Source organism: Lichenostomus cassidix, chromosome 4A, assembly GCF_008360975.1.
Source record: "Lichenostomus cassidix isolate B80296 chromosome 4A, HeHo_3.0, whole genome shotgun sequence".
NCBI lineage: Eukaryota > Metazoa > Chordata > Aves > Passeriformes > Meliphagidae > Lichenostomus > Lichenostomus cassidix.
In genome coordinates, this window is record NC_139485.1 from 18965454 (window position 1) to 18985184 (window position 19731).

Here is a 19731-nt window from a genome sequence, read left to right on the forward strand (position 1 = left end):
AAAGTAGCAAAGGTTACATTTTATTTTTAATTGACATACAACTGTAAATACCAGCCTAAAACAAATTCTTAATTTATGTCTTTAACATAGTAGTTTTCATTATTTTTTTGACAGTTCAGCCACTGGTACTAAAAAATCTGAGTGCCTTTGCAAAGAAAGATGGTATCTATTTCAATATCAATTTCAACCAATATATATCCCAGCTGAAGTATCTTTAACAAAATGAATGATGCTTAGTCCACCCATCCTTTTCAAATGGCAATTAAACAAACAATAGAATGTTTCATTTTGTGGGTAAAAAAAGGACTGTGCTATGGACTTTTCATTTCTTTTGCAAAAAAGTTTCTGAAAAACTACACCCCTGTCTTAAAGGAATATTTACAAATAGCATTTAACATGAAACACAAATCAAAGGGAAGTGTTTTTAGTATTACAGTACCACACTGTCAAACACCATTCACCAGTTCTTTTTAACTACATACAGCCTGAAACTGCTGAATATGGGAGAAACCATTCTGGCTTTTCATTATACGCAGGTGGCAGCAGGTTATGTTAGAAAAAAACAACATAACAAACAAACCCACACTTATCCTTGGTACGTAAGTACTTTTCCTCAATCAATTGTCCTAGATTCACTGGCTTCCATAAAGTTTAACAGAAACAGAGACACTGGGACTTTTCAGCTAGTCTCTAGCCTTGCTTCTATTGCTGCACTGCCCAGGCTAAGACCTACAACACCTGCAAGTTTTCTTTTCTGTGACCAACAGCAAGACTGCTAACCATATTGTTTATCATTGCTTTGTAGGCCTATAAATATCTGGTTTTCATAGAAAATAATCAGAATTTAAAGAAACAACAAAAAAACAAACAACAAACCAAGAATTAGCCACAGAGCTTTGGTAGGAAAAGGAGGGCTAACAGTGACTGGTCTCCAAGTTTCTTTCAATTACCAGGCGAAAAAAAAAGGGAACTCAAAGCACCTGTCTTCCTAGATTTGCCTAATAGGAAGAACTTTCAAATATGTCAAACAGTCAACACTAGATCTTGCACTCAGCTCAAAAAAATGCACCCATAAGAAACCCTGCAGCCTTCTTTTAACAATAACAAAGGACGGTCAGGTGGCACAGGTGTGGCCTTCATCCTTCCCACCCTCTTGCACTTCATTCCAGCCGCTGAGCGCTGCATTCACTCTTCCATCCCTACAGCCAAAATACTGACACCCTTATTGTAACAGAAAAGAGCCCTTCCAGACGATTCTGGAAACCAGGTGGGATGTACTTACGCATCATATTCATATGGCAGAACTGATTCAACAGAGTCCAGCCTGTTCACGAAGAGCTCAATTAGTGACTGAAAGAGGAACGGGAGAGAACAAGTATGAAAATACGGACTTTCAGAAACAAACGTGTGCCTGGTAAGATACGCGTGGCTAACTAGCAAGTGCTGCTACCCCATGGCGGAGTTATCCTTGGCTGCTGACAGGCCCCGGCCACGCCAGGAACAAGGAACTAAGGGTCCTCTTGGCGCTGTCTGTTAAGTTCAGCGGGAAAAGGGCACACAAGCTGGGGGTGTCTGGCTACCCGGAGCAAAGGCTGTCGCCCGCACGAGGACACCAGCGTGCGGCGGGATTGAGAATACCCCGCGGACCCTCCCTGCCGCAGGAGCCCCGAGCGGGGCAGAGCGGGGGGACCATCCGCGTCGGGCCCGCCAGTGAGGGCTCTCACCTTGCAGTTCTCGGTCTCCTCGCCCTCCTCACAGAAGCTGACGGGAGCCAATCCGGGCAGGTAGAAGGCGGCGCCGAGAGGCGCCACCAGCAAGAGTGCAGCAGCTAGGAGCCTCATCTTGCAGCCTGGAGGGGCAAAAGCACCATGAGGCGACGCTGCAGCCCCGACCGCCCCGGGCAGCGCCTTACGGAGGCGGCCCCAACACAAGCGGAGGCGGGAGCGGCCGCGTCACGGCCGGGTCGGGGCCATGGCGGCTGCGCGGTGGGAGGGGAAAGAAGCGCCGGGCGCCATGTTGGGGAAGGGCACCCTGAGGAACGGGAGGTGACAGGAGAACGGGCAATGGCTTCCTACTGCCAGAGGGCGGGGTTAGATGGGATATCAGGAAGAAATTATTCTCTGGAATGGTGGTGAGGCCTTGGCGCAGGTTACACAGAGAATCTGTGGATGCCCCATGTATGGAAGTGTTCAAGGCCAGATTGAATAGGACTGAGCAACCTGGTCTAGTGGAAGGTGTCCCTGCCCACAACAGGGTGGGGGTGGCTGAATTAGATGATGTTCAAGGTCCCTTGTCGCTGTTGAGCCGCTAGCAGAGAAATAGAAACCCAGGTTCTCAGGCAAGAAAAGAGAGCTTTATTATTTTGATTTCTATATATATAGACTTTTCACAGGTCACCCAGATTGGTCAGTCAAAAACCTCCCCCTAGGCCTAATTGGCCAGGCCTGAACTGCCCAAATCTCGAGACCTTGTTTGCAAAAACATCCAAACTTTATCTTTGTTTATAAAACACAGCAAAATGTTCTTACGAGAGAGACCTGTGCTAGCCACAGTCCCTTCCAACCCAAACCATTCTAGGATTATATTATACCAGCATCTCTTTTCAGGTTTTAGCCCCCAGCAAAAAAAAAAAATCACAGAATCAATTAGGTTGGAAAATACCTCTGAGATCATGGAGTTTAACATAGGACTGCACGCCACGGTGTCAACCAGACCATGGTACCGAATGCCAGGCCCAGTCTTTCCCTAAACACCTGCAGGGACAGTGATTCCACCACCTCCCTAGGCAGTCCATTCCAATGTCTAATCACCCTTTCTGTGAAGAAATTCTTCCTAATGTCCAACCTAAACTTCCCCCTGCACAGCCTATGTCCTCTCATCCTGTCACTTGCTACCTGGGAGCAGAGTCCAACCTTCTTCACCTGGTTACATCATCCTTTTGGGGAGTTGTACAGAGTGAGTGAGAAAAGCTTAAATCAGATATTATGAGCTCAGAAATTTGGGGTGGAAATCCAAGTTTTTGTATAGCATCCTGGAAGAATTATATTTGATGATTTTTTGATGCAGCCTGTGATTTTGGCAGACACAATAGTGGGATGTGCCCCATGGCCTCTTGGTAAAACATAGTCCCAGTGATGCTGCAAACATGATGCCAAGCTTCAGGGTCACCTGTTCAGGTGGCAATGGCAGGGGCAGTGCTCTGGGACAGCTGCAAAATCTATCTTAGGAGCAGGGTAAGTGCACATGATGATTGCAACCCCAGCTCTATGCTACCATGGCAAGAAAGCAGTCTGAGACGTTGTGCTAAGGGTATTGCTGTCAATACTGGGTAGTGAACACCTCCATCTTTCTTTCTATATTTCTCATTTAGGCAAGCTGTGGCCATGCTTGTTTCCAGACTGTGACATTGCATTTGTATTACCCTGCAAAACCTTCATGTCCAACAATTTTAACCAATTCATCAATCTGTAGCAAGTTACCCTTACCATAGAACAGCAACAGGCAAAAGAATAAAGCGTGCAGAGGAATTCTTGTGTCTTTTCGGCTGAGCCTGGAAAATAAGAGTTGTCATTCCAGGCAGCTCCAACTATGTGTTAGGGACCTATGATCCACCTTGTATTGCTGAACTGAAAGGAGCCACAAGTAGATCCCAAATAGGTGATTTGGGAGAAGACCATTAGGGAGTTCCAGTTTAGCAATGGTTGAGACGGTCAGTAACAGAAACAATTATTTTGTGCTGTTCTCCTCTACTCTAGTCTGAGTTTTACAGAGGAAAATTCCTGAATTCCTATAAATACCTATCAACTGACAGTGCCTAGAAAACTGCTCCTTGTTACAAAAGTATTAAACAGACTTTTTTCAGTTATTAGTTTTTGACTACATATCTAGAGGGAATTACATTCCCTTTCTTATTAATTCTGAATGAGTCATATGTGATCAGGTTATTTATGTATTCATTCATCCCCATCCCCCGGCTCTCCTAAACCCTTTATCCAGTTTAAACCTAAAGCATGGTGAACTTCGTAAAAGGCCAATATATTTGATGAAAATATGCAGCATGGTACAGGGGAGAACTAAAGCCTTCTCCTCCGCATGAGCAAGTTTGCAGTATAAATTCAACTACACTGTTGAACATCCTAGGAGTCATTTTAGAATGACATTTTAGTTGAAAGCTACCACACAAATCTATAAAATATTACCATCATGTCCACCTCTCCCATCTAATGGGCTCATTTTTAGTGTTATCAATAAAAAGGCAGGAAGGGATCAGCTTATATGCATGTGAGTTTGTAAGTAACATACTTAATTGCATTTCTTTTCCTTTCAAAAATGTGATAATGCAAGGGCAAGTATATCTCTGCCAGTTAGGGAGCAACTGTCCTCTGGATAAATGTTGGTGACCTTTTCCTGGTCTCTGTTTCCCGAGCTGTCCCATTCAAGTCTGTTTCATATTCCGTAAGGGCCAGTATTAGGACCTCTTATTACTACTTAATTTTCTATCAGAAAGTTTAAAGTTGAAAGGTCATTTGCAAAAGAAACTGTCATGGATCTTCAGTCTTGAACTGCTTACTGAAGAGAAATTAGTTTCCATTCAGACTGCAGTTTGTTCCCTGATGATTTTTGTAGTTTTTCTTCAAAAATTCAAACTTACAGGGGAAAAAAGAGGAGAGGAAAGAATTAGAAGAATTAAAGAATCAGATATCCTCTAATCCTCTAGGAAAATACCTGACTGAATTTGGTGCAAGACCATACATATACTGTGTAGTGAGAGACTGTAAAATACTGTTCCAGTTTGCAATGAGGAGGCAAGTAGGTTTTGATGAGAAACCTCATGAAGATATCTTTTAGGACAATGGATAGAAGAATTTGGCCCTGATACAACTACACCATTTATGTTCAAATGCTGTTTCAAATGTTATTATGTTCATACTAATCCCACCTAACTATAGGTACAGTATGTGTTAATGAAATGTTAATAAAATTAAGCCTGGAGTTACCAGTGAAATATTTTACTCTTTTAATCAGAGGAGGAAAAAGACTTCTGTTTCCGCTTGCTTGTTTTTCCAGTTGTGAGGCAGTCAATACACTGTGGGTCAGAGAAGCACACAGAGACCCCCACCTTGATGGAGACTATTTTTAGCACATTTCTTACCGGACTAACAATTTGCTTTAGTTTTCACTATCCATCCCAGGGAGGCTCTGAAGTTTAAATTATTTTGTATTGAAACTAGAATTTGAAGCTTTTTTTCCATATGGCAATTGGATGAGTATCTGGTAATGCTATTCTTCAGCAACTGCATTGATATCACAGGCAGTGCCCTCCTACCTCCTTATCAGGGTCATCTTTCCCTTTCACCCTTCACAATAACAGCATCCAGAAACTCTCAACATGAACTCATCCACACTGAAAAGGTGACATCTTCAAGTACATACCGGAGTTTAGAGCAGTGTTTGAGAGTTCCTTTGGGTTCTCAATACATCTATGAGTTAGCCTAAGGCAATGTTGCCTTCTGCTTCCCATAGCACAAACAGCAGCTGAATATCAGTATCTGACAGATGAGACAGAAAAACTGAAGAATTGAGTGATGTTCTCTTATCAGAATACAGCAATTATGCAGCCATGTGACTGTAACAGCACTGAGCAGTGCCTGTAGAGTCCATAGACCCTGTGGCACCTCCCAGAAATGGTCAGAACTGCAAGTGAGAATTTAAAAGACTGTGTGGTGATTAGACCGGGTGGCACTAAGCAAATAGGCCTCCATGACTGATTAGTATCAATTTAGATGATCTACAGGCTCAAATAATGAAAATTTAGCCAATTTTTGCATGAGCAGATTTCTTCCTAACTTTTCCACTGTAAGGTTTAGCCACCCAATGGAAATCACAGTTGAATTTCAGATATACATAATTAACAAATGGAGTTAGCTGAAGCAAAATGGCAAAACTTCGTGCCAACAACAGCACATTTAATTTTAAACCACACTTGTTTTGGTTTGCTGTTATTCTCCAAGGAAGGGGTACTGACATGCACATGTATTAAACTAATTAAAAATGTCTTTAAGGATGTTTTAGCTGAACGGGGTTAAGCTCCTGCACAGTCTCCAAAGTTAAACTGACACGGCTGTGATTTTCCTTCCAGAGCAGTGACAGATCCGCTGCTTCACAAAATCAGTTAGCATTGGAAGGGACCTCTAGGAGAACATCCAGTCCAATCCCCTGACAAGGCAGGGTCACCTGGAGCAGGTGACAGGAATGTCTCCAGAGAGGGACACTCCATGATCCCCCATGGCAGCTGTTCCAAGGTTCTGCTACTCTCAATGCAAAGTTCTTTTCCATGTTGAGGTAGAACTTCTTATGTTTCAGTTTATGGCCACTGCTCCTCGTCCTGTCACTGGGCACCACTGAAAAGACTGGCACCATCTGCATGGCACCTGCCTTTGGGATATTTATATGCATTAGTGAGACCACCTCTCATTCTTCTCTTGACTAAATAGGCCCAGCTTCTGCTATCTCTCCTCGTAAGAGAGATGCTCCAGACGCTTAATCATCTTTGTGACTATTACTATCTCCAGCAGCTCCTTTCTCGTGCTGAGGAGCCCAGAACTGGACACAGCACGCCACATGTGGCCTCACTCCTTAGCGACGAGGCGCAGCCGGCAAACAAAGTGGAAAGCTCTGCCCGCCTTTCCCACGGCCCGCTCCCGCTCCCTTCCCGCCGCTCACGGTCCTCGAACCGCTCCCCTCTCTCGGCAGGACGGGACCCTCCGGCCCCACTGTCCCACTACCCCGCTGGGCCCCGCTGTCCCCCGGTCGCGGCGGGAACTCCACGCCGGGCTCGGCTGTTCCTACCCCCGCACCCCCCCGCCGGTCTCGGCGCTGCTGCCGCCGCATCCGGGGCTCCTGCCTGCGGGTGACGTCACGCTATAAAGCCCCGCAGCGCCTTTGTTCGCCCCCATTGCGCAGTTGCAGATCGGCGCGGGCGAAGGTGAGCGTGGCGGCCGGGTGCGGGCAGGGTCTCCGCGGACAGCAGCGCGGGGCGGCGCGGAGACCCGCGGCGAAAGGTCCGCGTGCCGGGGGCCGCGTGGCGCGCTCCTCGCGGCGGGGTGGAGGCGCGCCGGAGCCGGCCATCACACTCCCCGTCCGGCACCGGGTAGGGCGGCGGGACCCGCGCGGTTGCGGTGGGGCGAGGGGGGTCCCAGCGGCGTGAGGCGCGGCGGCCGCCATTTTAGGTGTGGGGGTTCCTCGGCATTTTCGGGGAGGGTGGGGGGGGCACGGCGGGAAGACCGCGCCAGTGTGTTCGGACGGGGCTGAGTAGCGCCGTGGGTGAGCGTCGAGGAGGCCACCGGGCGCGGGGACGGAGCGGAGCCGCGCCGCTGCCACAGGCGGCCGCCATTTTGTGGCGGTGCCCGAGCCCGCGGAGGGTCCGAGATCCCCCCGTGCCCTGGAGTGCGGCTGAACGCGAGCCCCACGCGGCCCGGCCCGGCCCGGCCGCGCCGCGCCGCGCTTCCCCGAGGGTGCTTTGTTCCCTCTCCCCGTGTGTGCCGGAACCGGCGCGGGCCTTCCCGCCGGCGCGCTGGAGACACGCGGGTAGCGCTTGTCCACAGGCGCCGGGCGGCCTGCCAGTCGCGGAGAGGTTTGGCTTTGTCTTCGGCTCTTGGTTTTTTTCTTTTTAAGCCTTCCCGCCCCCGCGGCTGTAGCTGTGATATTGCTGTGTAGAGCTGCAGTGGTAGTCTGGTGTCTCTTCAATCTCAAGCGTTGTGTAGGCCAGGACTTAAGCATAGGTTTGATGTACTTTGAAAAATACAAATTATGAGCTTAGTTTGGAAAGATTGGCCCAAGGTGCTTTTAAGAGTTAATAATTTTGTATCACTTCGACGTCTCAAGTAAGTAACGTGAAACATCCAGGATTTAAGTGAAAGGTCTGCTAGGATTGCCATCAATTGCAAAACTAACAGCACCTCTGGAAGAGTTTTCACATTTACCAATATTGCTTCATTTTAACAGTGCTTTGTTTCCCTTTTCGAAATTCTACTTAATATCTTCAGAATGCACTGTATAACGTGAGGAAGTAACTGTTGATATTACTTCCAGTTGCTTCCATTACAAAAAATGCTACTTTCTTAATATTCTTTATACTTCATATTTCTTATCTAACATCTTTCTGAAGAAAATTTTCTTGTACTTTTGAGGACAGAAGTAATTTATATACCACGAAGTCTCTATTGCAGTCTGATGTTTTGTTAATAATGGCCTCATTCTTTTTTAGTAGGTCATTTACGGAATCAAAATGGTTGAAGCAGATCGTCCTGGGAAGCTGTTCATTGGGGGCCTGAACACAGAGACTAATGAGAAAGCCCTTGAGGCTGTATTTGGCAAATATGGACGCATTGTAGAAGGTAAAAAAAAATTGTTTTAAGATAATAATAAAAACAAACAACAACAGAGCTGTGATGAATTTTTTTGGCGTTGATCGTCTGAAATGATGGCACTTGCATGTCCTCTAAGAAGTTCTGAGCTTTAAAGGTTAAATAAAGGTTAAGTGTTCCTTCCAGGGAATTACAAGGAAGGCTGATGTGACTTTGTTTCTGCAGTCCTTTTGATGAAAGATCGGGAAACGAACAAGTCCAGAGGATTTGCATTCGTCACGTTTGAGAGCCCAGCAGATGCAAAAGATGCTGCCAGAGATATGAATGGAAAGGTAGGAATTAAGAAAAGTTAGATGTTGCCTTTGCCACTGACCAGGAGAATTAATATTTGGGGTAAATTAACTTGTAATAAAAGTTGGAAAGACAATGGATTAGAAGATCTTGGAGACAAGTTACCACTTTATATTTGACAAAATGTCTCGTCTCCATGAAGCTGAAATCTGTTTTTCTCTTAATGCATTTGACAATAGAAAGTGAAGTCTAACTGTTAGTCAGCTACACTCTCTTGTTCCTTAATCAGCAATGGAGGGCTTTTCAGCAATCATCTCTTAATTCTTGCCTGTTTCAATAATGATTTTTGGTTTGAGTTTTTCTTTTTGATATATTTGAATGTAGTACTGTGTAAATTACACTTCAGGGAAGTGATTTACCTGAAAACTGTTAAAGGTTCCTTTAACACGGGTTGACTGTGGCTTCCCTGCTGTGCTGGAGCATTGGTGAGCTGTCAGGTATTCTGTGGATAACCTCCTACGTTTGTGACTTGCATCATCGATTTGCTTGGTGTGTGTGAGGGGCATCTTTCTAGTTAATGTGCAATAGCTTTGCAGTTAGCCATTGACTGAATTTGTTCATTTACATCCTAAAATGCAATGGTGTAACTTTAAGAGAAACAAAAAGTGTAATGTTTTTAAAAATAAAAATACAGGAATTTGGAGTCCAAGTCGCAAGATAACAGCAGGACAGTTTGTCAAAGAATTGTAGGCTGCCATAATCTGTGTCTGTTGTGGCTTGTGTTTAAAAAAGTAGATGTAAATTGGCAATTTTTTGGTCAACAGCTGCTTATCTTCATAAAGGTCCTGTCTCTTCAGGCAGTGAAAGCCATATTAGGTCACTTGAATTGCAGACTCTGGTTTTCCATGTGTAATCTGAACAGTTGTGTTGAGGTCACACTGCATTGGCCTTGTAAGCAGTGTCTCTTGGGATGCCATTCAAGTGAGGTGAAGAAGCCTCGACTGATAGTGGTTAATTGACACTTAGGATTTTGATGTGTTTGTTTGTCTTGTTCGTATAAGAAGTTGAAGCGAAAGAGAAATGTTAGTTATTGCAGTCAGTCTGTAAAGCAACTTGGGAATAAGTAAATGAGCTTGCTGTAGTGTACATGTTGAACACAAATAGTAAAACCTTTTATTATTTGTGTTATAGAAGGATAGTGGGTTTTCTACTCCGCGTACTGGTGTTTCTGGGTGCTTCATGACAACCTTACCTCAATTAGGGTTACTTTCTTCAAAGACTTGCTTCCTTTTTAAACAAGTTAGTAATTTTCATTGAGGCAGAGAGTGCCAAATTCAGATAATGTTCTTTTTATACCAGTCTAAATATCTTTCAAGGTGCTCCTTTTATTGTCTAGTTTGCCACAGTTCTGCAGACTTGTTTACTGCCATGCTTAAGTACTTGATTTTCTCTGAAACAGTCATTGCATCCTCACATAAGGTAATTTCAATAGGTAATTGTCAGACCAAAAGGAATTCAGTCACTAATCTGCGTGTTTGTGGAGTGCAGCTTGCAAATCAAAATACCTCTGAAAATAGTCACCAACTGTTCTACATCTTGAATGTTGTGGCATGTGTTTGGTAACATTGGAAACATTTGGGAGAGTACTGCTTGGTAAAGTAGCTAAAGGAGACAATATTTGTGGCTGAGGTAATGTCTGCGTGTTCTGGAATGCACATCCTGCATCACTGTCAAGAAATGCTATAGAGGGCTGCCTTGTGGATCATCATTCTCATGGGTTTATCTTCACTCTAAATCTAGAAGTACCTTCATCTTCTTTGAAATTAGAGCAACAAGTAGTATATGAAAAGAACCATCCTCAAATGAGGTTTGGCTTAGAATGTCTACTGATCCAGCTTGCCTTGACCATGGGTATGAAAGATATTCATGAGGTGGTGTTTCATTCTCATCTTCAGAAAGCCTTCTGGACAACAGGTACAGCTTGTACTCTATAAAGACTCTGCATTCAAGGTCTGAGGAAGAGCAGTGTTTAAAGCCTGCTATGAGAAGAGGTCACTGTCATAAATCACAACTTGAAGGTTTCTTTGTCCATTTGGAAAAGATGGATTGGAGCATTCTCAAGACTTTAAAGCACTTGAGAAACAGCAGCAGAAGCACTGTGCAGACTGCAGTTCAAACAGTCTGTAAAGAGTTAGGTGATCTGTTTAGCCAGGGAGAAGAGTTCTGCAGTACCCCTCTGTTGCTCCTTAGGTCATCCCAAAGGAATTCAAAGCTGTAGCCAGTAGAAAAGGGTGCCTCCAATAGATTTTCTAAGAGTGAATTTGCATTTGATTTTTTTACTTTGCAAATGTTTATGAAAGTCATATCTCCAGAGTTTTGCACCAAGTGGGTGAGGGGGAAATACAGTGGATAACTGTATTTCACTCTATATTGGGACAAGTATAGATTAGTCAAAGCTTGCTTGTTGAAGATAAGTTTGTCCTGTAGAAAGAGATCAGGAGATAATGATTTTAGATTTTTCATTTCCGTTACCTTTTATACCAAATTGAATCAATGCTAATGTGTCTGAGCAGTGCAGAAGAAATGTAAAAGTACTTTATAGCAGATTGCCAGCCTTCTTTAAGAAGAGCCTTAACTCATGGCAGTCAGGTCTACATCCTGATGTTGTGAAATGCACGTGCTTGATCTGGACACACGTGTGGATACTCCTAGGTCTGTAGTGGCTGTTTGGTGCAGTGGACTGATCTCATGATGTTCTGATTCTAGGTCTTTAAGATGAAATAGATAATTAAACAGAGGATATAACCTTAGGCAAAAGACCAAAGATTTAATTCCAGTGTCAACCTGCCAAGCCAGCTGGTGTGTGCTAAGACGATGGAAGCAAATGCTGCAATCCCTACAGTGTGAACTCTACTCAGCACTACAGAAGTTTGTCTTCCTCTAATTGACAGTGCTTCCTGTTCATTTGGTGAAGTGATACAATGTGTAGATGCTTGGCCTCTTGAGAAACGGATCATCATTTCTTGAATATGTATGACAAAAGGAAACTCACTTTATGTGCCATGAAGGAATGTGGAGAAATGGAGTCATTGCAGCATCAACAGTGAAATAATCCTTTGGAGAGGAAAGCCCTGTGTGGTGTTAGATCCAGCTTCATGCAAGTCATTGTAACAGTTTCTTCACAATACTTGATTTCTTGCCCCGCTACCAAAATACGCAATTTCATTCATCTTTTCTGTTGGGAGTGTGGAAGAGTTTGCAGGACAGTTCTCTGTGTTTGGTTAAGGTTCCCTGGCTCATTTTACAAATCTGTACAGATTATTCATTCCACATACAGGAGACTTTGCCTATTACAATTTGTTGCTGTCTTTAAATGACTTGTATCTTAAATAATTTTCATACTTTTTTAGCACCAAGGTGACTTCACTTTCTGGTGCTCATATTATGCTAAAAATGCTTCCGTAACACTCTGAATCAAGGATATAAAACGAACTAATGAGTGTTCATGTTGACAGCTGGTGGTTTGAGCTCATTGAAAAAATTTCCTTACTCTGAGATGGGTTGTATGACTTTTGTTTGGTGAGATAAGACCTTTCTTTGAGCTAAGAAACTATAAAATGTTGTCCCCTCTGCCTTGAAATAGAATAAACTTTGACAGGTATTGTCTGTTTAACAAAAAAAGTACTTTTGTACCTAGTGAAAGGTCTTTCTGGACCTATGGAATAGCTTTTTAAGACTGCTTGTGTAACGCAGCCTAGGAAATGTATCTTTTGCCAAGGTAAGATGCATAAGTGCAAGGCAAAAGAAAAGAGGAGGAGACATTATAAAGAAAACTGTACCTCCTACATTAAAAAAATGAAAGAACTTGAACCTAGCATCCAGGTTTTCAGAACCCGTGCTAGCAGAAGGGGACAGTGTTTGCTTTGAACTTTAAACTTGAAACAAACTGTCAAGAGTCTGCCATGAAATTGAGGACTGCCATAGCAAAGCTTAAGGCTTCAAGCCCACTGTTCCAGCTTGAGAACAATGAAACTGAGAGATCATGTATGGCAAATCAATATGATACCAGTTGAGAAGTTCAGGGGATTAGAGCTACTAATGCTCGCTCCTGGAATGTTTCAGTTTATCGTATCAAAAGGCTTTTTGAGAAAGCTTCCCTAAGTAAAATATTTTCATGAAGTCAAATTTTGCTGGTATTTCTTACTTTCTTCCCTCACAATGTATCAAGTTGGATCTGTGTATGTACACACAGGTTTTCAAACAATTGCTACAGCTCCATGAGGTGGCAAAGTGCATAAGCTACTACAATGAATTTTCAGCAAGCACTGGATTTTGGTAGAGAGCAAAAAAGATTGAGTACTTCAATAAAATACTATTGGCAGTGCAGATTAAGACATTACTAGCAGTCATGTCATTTAGCAGTCATTTATCGCAGCAAAGAAGTGCAATGAACAATACTTTCTGCCTGAAAATTAGTTGTTGTGGCAGAGTTAAATATTTAACTTCTAAAAAAAGAAAATAAACCATGTTTCCCAGGATAGGAATGCTGTAACCTAATTGCAGCAGAGCTTGTGATCTTTGTTCTGCTATAATTGCCAAACATGTGATGTCTGAAAGATTAGACTAAAATTTGATTAATTAGGTTGACTTACTCAACATGTTACCACCTGCTCATGTTTGAGGTATAATAGTTGGCTGCAGAGGTCCTGTTACTGCGGGTGTACATTCAAGAAAAAGCTTCCACTTACTTCCTATCTAACAAAAACCCAAAAAAAAGCAACCACACAACAGAACCCACAAACAAAAATACCCCAACCACAAAGCACCTTCACTGTGGAAAAGCAAGTAATAGAGTAATTGTGACAGTCACTTTGATTGAAAACCCAGCTTGAAACACTAGAAAAAATGGGTGAATTGTCATACTCAGTCTGCTGTGTTAGATGCTGACATAACTTCTAAACACTTCAGCGATCACCGTTTTATCAGGACATCAAGAAAATGTGCTAAACGGCCTCCCCATTACCAGAAATCCCGACTGAAGCTAAGTTACCTTCAGCTTAACCTTATAACTTCAGGTGCACTTCTAGTTTGGTACAAAAGTACGTGGCAGTTGAAAGTAAATTGTAGGTCATATATAATATTTCATTTACAGCATAAATGATGTGGGGCTGCCATAATCATTGGACACGTATGTTTTCACTGAAAGTCCTTTCTGATGCTGCTCTGTGGTTTTTTTTTCTTCAATACCACAAGAATGAAGTACTGTAGAAATTGAAATTAGGCCCAACATGCTGCTGAGTACTTGGGGACTAATACTGAAGACTGAAATTAGTTCTAGAGTTGCTCTAACTTATAAAATGGAAGCCCTGTAGTAATGAAGCAAGAAGGGCTTGATTTAAGAAATACAAACATGACTGAGCAGTAAGTAAAGCAGCTTCTTCTTTAGTCATTAGATGGGAAGGCAATTAAAGTGGAACAAGCAACCAAGCCATCCTTTGAAAGTGGTGGTAGGCGTGGGCCGCCACCCCCTCCCCGAAGCAGAGGTCCTCCCAGGGGCCTTAGAGGTGCAAGAGGCGGAAGTGGCGCGAGAGGACCACCTTCAAGAGGGAGTCACTTGGGTATGTATTGACCTCTCTCATTATATACTTCGACAACATACAAGACAATCCCATTGGAAGATGACAATAATCCTACTGGAAAAAAAAAAGGTCAAACAGCCGAATAGTGCACTCCTTGTTCTTTATTAAAATGATGAAATATGATCTCAGCAGTTTAGTCAAATTTTTGATTAGGCAAGTACACCTTAAGGCTTTCAAATATGAAGATTCCTTTCTACAACTAACACTCCACTTGACTTTTGCCTATGAAAGAAAAGCAAAACTCCTGCCTTGCACGTGAGAAGGGAAGATTTCTGGTATTCAAGTTGAAAAAGTGATTCTCTACCACCAGGGAAAGGGAACTGCCTTTCATTCTTAATATCAAGAGGTCTAAACTTAGAAAATTGTAGGGCTGATCCTTTCAGATCAGAGGGAGTGTTAGAGCAGCTAAACCTGTTTGTTGTTATAGAATAGTTTAATGAGCTTTCTGAAGTGTAAGGATAGTGCATTACTTGATACTGGATATTTATTAAGATACACCTGTTTATTCAGACTTTGCAGTATCAAAACAAAACTCATTTGAAAGAACTAGCAAGCAGTACCTGAGGTATAACAGTAAAAGCTGTAATGCAGAAAAAAACCCCTGGAAATAGTGAAACTTCTGTCTTGAAGAGTCTGTGTAGTATGTTCTACAGACTCAGTAGTGCCTCTGTTCCCTCTCCATAGGTTCTTCTCTAGTACATCTTCCCAGCTGGTTCTTGTCTTCTGAGAATAGTAACTTGTCAAGCATTTAAACTGTGACTGATCACAGGTATCAGCTGTCTTTTTCCCTTGTGTCACACCCTGTAGCTTTTGGCTAAGTTCTAAAAGACAGTTCTTGACAGGAATTTAGGCTTTGGAAAGTTTGGCTCTCAGTTCTGCCACTAGCATTTAGTAGTTGCTAGAAGACAAGAGAACTTTGAGGTCTAGTTTTAGACGTTTACTGTTGATAATATAGTGGTAATAATGGCATCTTTAGGTTGTTGTAGTTCAGGCTTTTTAGGGTCATGCAGGTGAGTATCACAAAAATAATAATTGGTTCATGGCTTACCCTTCTAGGGTCTTCTCGAGGGCCACTTCCCATGAAGAGAGGTCCACCTCCACGAAGTGGAGGCCCTCCACCTAAAAGATCTGCGCCCTCGGGACCAGTGCGTAGCAGTAGTATGGGAGGAAGAGGTAAGGACTTCCTGACTTAATTAGTTGCTTGACCAGCTGTAGCACTTCAGTCTTCCTTTAGGAGCTGGAGCAAATCATTGATTCTAACTTCAGTCTGCTGTGGGATAGTGTATTGCTTTTCTAATCTTTGGTTCCTTCCACACCTATATAATTTTGTAGCTGTTGAAAACAATTTGGTGCAATTTGAGTATGTTTCTTCTTGTGCTGCTTTAAAACTACAAGCAGCAATGTAAAGTGTTCTAAATGTAGGCTCCAGAGATACTATTAAATTGTTTTAAGCTATCTGCTAACCATTAAGTTGAGTGTTCTGTATGGCTAAATGCTAATTAAATTAAAAATGTGTGCTGTTTCTCTGAAGCTCCGGTGTCACGTGGAAGGGACGGTTATGGTGGTCCTCCACGCAGAGAACCAATGCCGTCACGGAGAGATGTCTACATGTCTCCAAGAGACGATGGCTATAGCACTAAAGACGGGTAAATTCTTACACTGTTTTATTTTGGTGAAGTGTTTTTTTGTTCAGAGAAGGATCTTGATTCCTGACCTTCTGTGGTAGGACGTATGGCTAACATCTCAATTTCTGGTTTTTGTAGTTATTCAAGCAGAGATTATCCGAGTTCCAGGGATACCCGGGACTACGCACCACCTCCCCGAGACTACGCGTATCGTGATTATGGTCATTCCAGTTCACGTGATGAATACCCCTCCAGGGGATATAGGTACCTACTGTTGGATTTTTTTTTTTTTCCCTGTCGCTTTATTCTTGCTGTGGTGTGATTTGTACTAAGTCTTAGTAGTCTTTCCTCCTATAGTGACCGTGATGGATATGGTGGTGGACGTGACAGAGACTACTCAGATCATCCAAGTGGAGGCTCCTACAGGGATTCATATGAGAGTTACGGTAAGAATCCATTTTGAGGATCATATAACTGTACAGGTGTCATAAAATCTGACTTTAACTAGGTTGCTTGTGTTTTAGGGGGAAGTGGCACACTTTTTTTTCCCCTACAGTGAAAGTTCAGGTGTTGGTTATCATTTGATCATCTTGTTAACTAAACTATAAGCTAAAGAAGCAAAGTCTGCAGTTCAGAATGACAGCTGTCTCTGGAAAATATGGCTGAGTTTCTTCTCTAAAATAACAACCTGTTCTGGAATACCCAGTTAAAGAGCCTGCCTGAATAAACAAACCATCGTCTTCATTCCGTCAGAGTCTTTAAATCCACTCACTGCCTGATATGCAATCCCCACTTAAAATACCGTTAATGTGGCAGATTATATTAAGACCATCTCAATACATATAAAAGAGTAGCAGTAACCATTTTAATACAGCAATTCTGTAAATTCAGATTTGAAATTGTTCTATATAACTTATGGTGTTGCCATATTACCTGACCATTGACCCTGCAGGTAACTCACGTAGTGCTCCACCTGCACGAGGGCCCCCTCCATCATATGGTGGAAGCAGTCGCTATGATGATTACGGCAGCACACGAGATGGATATGGAAGCCGAGAAAGTTACTCAAGCAGCAGAAGTGATGTCTACTCAAGTGGCCGTGATCGTGTTGGGAGACAAGACAGGGGTCTTCCCCCATCCATGGAAAGGGGCTATCCACCTCCTCGTGATTCTTACAGTAGTTCAAGCCGCGGGGCACCCAGAGGTGGTGGCCGTGGCGGAAGCAGATCCGATAGAGGTGGAGGCAGAAGCAGATACTAAAAAACACTCTTAAACTTTTGGACCAAGACAGATTACTTCTCAAATGTGGAAGCTGTTCTATCTTTACTACCAGAGGACTACTAAAAGGAAAAGTTGTTTTTAACCTTTTTTTATTGTTGCCTGTTAAGTTTTCCCCTCCATAACTTTTATGCTTTTGTGAGGAAATGTTAAAACAATGTTCAATATCATTTCAAAATTGTTAACATTTCTTTCAGAAAGCAGATGTTAAATGTATAAACTTGAGCTGTGTACTAGTGTTGTAATTTTCAAAGTAAAGTTTCCCTGAAATGCCACACTTCCCATCTGATTTTCGTCATGAATGGAACAAGCTGTTCTTAAGATCTTCTGCACAACATCCAACCATCTAACATGGAGATGGATTGTTCTACCTGTTCAGCATCTCATTCTGAAAGTATTGCTTGTGATTTGGAGGGTGGTGGGGATGATTCCACATAAAGCTGAGTTGTGCCCAGAATTTGAAGTCACAGTGTTCCCAGTACAAAATGCCTTCAGATCCTTGTGTAAAGAAAAATAGAGGATTTCATTCACTTAAACCGAAAAAGCAAGTGGATAATACTATAGTCTGCCTTCCTACTGTTTCATGGGGAGTTTAGAAAAGATCTCCCCTGCAAAAATAATCACGTAAGTCAGCTACAGACTACTGTTAAAAAAACAAACAAACCACAAACCATTGACCAATTCCATCAAAGAAGCTGCAAAACGTTGCTTGCTCATACTGTTTCAAATTTTTGCAACTCTGTAGTGTTTCACTTTTAAAGGAACATCTTTGATTCCAAAGGAGAAAATAAGATAAGCAAAGAAGTCTTTCTCTCCAACTTCTCAAAGGCTTATGGCTTCCTAAAAACAAGTGAATCTTTCAGCATTCCACAGCTGATTTAAAGCATCAAATGCCTGTGAAACAGCAAAGATGGTAAGCAAAGCAAACTAGTTTTTCAGTCTAAATCAAAATTGAAACAAGTTACCTTCCTCTAGTACAGTAAGACAAGCTGCATGTCTTGGCAATGGAAGTGCTGTCTAGATTTAAAAAAGAAAGGAAAATAAATTGCCCAATGCATTAGAAATTCTCCAAATTCAACAATTCTCGGATAAAAGCATTTATGGCACCAATTTTGAAAGTAAAGCTGTAATGCAGCTAACTGTAGACAGAGTATTGCCATGTAGGGTTGGGAGGGGGTATTTTGTGACCAATATCTTTCAGTGAAGATGCTTAAAGAGGCTGCATACAGGATATTAACAAAATTTAAGCCTTGTGAAATGAGGAATTGGTTTAGATTGACAAATACCAGCTCAGCTCTTGGGAGTTTAAAGCAAGAAATGCAAACTTGACATTTAGTTGGATGCCTGACTCTTAAGTTTGACACTGCATTGTAGGGATACCCAGTACATGTGGCAGAACCTGTGGCAAGTTATAACTCAGGTGAAGCCATGAAGTTCAAAAGATGCTCTTGAATGTAGTAAGCGTGAAGACCTCCAACTAAAAAAAAAAAAAACCCACCAAACTTCAAACCCAAAACCTTTGTACTACTGTTTAGTCCTCAGTAAATTTTGTCGTTCAACTTATGGATTTAACATGGCAGTGCACCATTGAAAAGGAATGAGAATCCATAAGCCGTGCAACCTCCCTCTAAGCCATTCCAGTCCATTCCAAGCCAGTGAATTCTCCACCATTTAAAGAAGTAGTAAAACTTGCAACAGAATAATCTGCAAGTCCAAACTTGTGCCATTGTTTTGAAATGGGGGCAAGTACTGTTGGTTAACTTGTGCTGGAAAATGTCTTTTTCTCAATTTGTTGTATCTTCTCTTAATTGCAGGGGGATAACTTCTAGAAGGTTCCACTGAAATAATGTTGATTCATCTGTGTTGATGGCAGACATGAGTAGTGCCTGTACCAATATGTAAGGTAAATATTACAGCAGTGCAATGGCTGCAGGGTGATTTCTTGGTAATTGTGTTAGAACTTAGCCATGTTCTTCATAGCTAACTATTATTTTTGACTTCTGTTTGAATTTTGGAAGTGGAGGAAATCTAAGAAGGCTTTGCAAATCAACCAGGTTAGGAATGGCAGTGAGATACTACTTACCTGCAAAAACAGGTCCAATTTGGATACAGCTGACCAAAAACATGTTTACAACTGCACTTTAAGTCATATAGCAGAAAGCACTGAGTATGAATTTTTTTAAGAGCAGACCATAAAAATCTGAATTGTAATAATAAACGTCAGTATAGACGTTTAATCAGTCTGGTTAAACATGTAGGATGAGCAATTAAACTGAGTATAATCTTGGATTAGGAATTGATCTCTGCAGAGGTGCTGGGATTAAATTGCAGGCTTCAGGCATCTTCAGAATGGTTTTAAACAGCTGTGTTTCAAGGCTCTGAAGCCTACCCTATTAAAATTATTTTTCAAGTAGATACAAGAGCAGATGTCTTCAGATTTTATGTTTAAGGGTGACTCGTTTCTCTGAAAACTCAAAAGGAAAAAGTGATAGTGGCCATCATGCTAATACAGCTTTCTGGAACGTAAAATTT

At 42.3% G+C, this 19731-nt stretch overlaps 3 protein-coding genes and 1 non-coding gene across 11 annotated transcripts in view; 3 read left to right on the forward strand and 1 right to left on the reverse strand.

The window, feature by feature from the left end:
- Window positions 1–1944, reverse strand: part of LOC146437617 (transmembrane 9 superfamily member 2-like) — a 28006-nt gene extending 26062 nt beyond the window's left edge. Inside the window, exons 1-2 of the mRNA XM_085060771.1 lie at window positions 1725–1944; window positions 1283–1350 (exon numbers count right to left, since the gene is read on the reverse strand). Coding sequence (XP_084916897.1) covers window positions 1283–1350; window positions 1725–1841 — 185 coding nt within the window. The 5' untranslated portion in view covers window positions 1842–1944. The remainder of the gene's footprint in view (window positions 1–1282; window positions 1351–1724) is intronic.
- A 4946-nt stretch (window positions 1945–6890) lies between these two features.
- RBMX (RNA binding motif protein X-linked) lies at window positions 6891–17474 on the forward strand. 5 transcript variants are annotated; one of them, XM_085060780.1, is made up of 9 exons: window positions 6891–6985; window positions 8270–8396; window positions 8592–8698; window positions 14104–14275; window positions 15353–15469; window positions 15828–15942; window positions 16060–16185; window positions 16264–16367; window positions 16874–17474. In XM_085060780.1, exons 2-9 carry the CDS (start codon window positions 8288–8290, stop codon window positions 17179–17181), a joined length of 1158 nt encoding a protein of 385 aa, XP_084916906.1. In that variant the 5' UTR covers window positions 6891–6985; window positions 8270–8287; the 3' UTR covers window positions 17182–17474. The 5 variants fall into 5 exon arrangements, with proteins under 5 accessions (XP_084916906.1, XP_084916904.1, XP_084916908.1 ...); XM_085060778.1 differs by having other exon boundaries at window positions 6898–6985; window positions 8267–8396; XM_085060782.1 differs by having other exon boundaries at window positions 6898–6985; window positions 8267–8396; window positions 16279–16367.
- On the forward strand, window positions 8445–8518 carry LOC146437619 (small nucleolar RNA SNORD61). The gene has a single exon (XR_014852358.1). It is a non-coding gene; the product is annotated as a small nucleolar RNA SNORD61 (small nucleolar RNA).
- Window positions 17475–17620: 146 nt separating the features above from the next.
- ARHGEF6 (Rac/Cdc42 guanine nucleotide exchange factor 6) overlaps window positions 17621–19731 on the forward strand; it is a 46117-nt gene continuing 44006 nt past the window's right edge. For 3 of the 4 annotated variants that reach the window (XM_085060773.1, XM_085060774.1, XM_085060775.1), the window contains exon 1: window positions 17621–19102. The gene's annotated coding sequence lies outside the window, so the exon portion shown is untranslated. The remainder of the gene's footprint in view (window positions 19103–19731) is intronic. The other variant, XM_085060772.1, reaches the window with a different exon arrangement.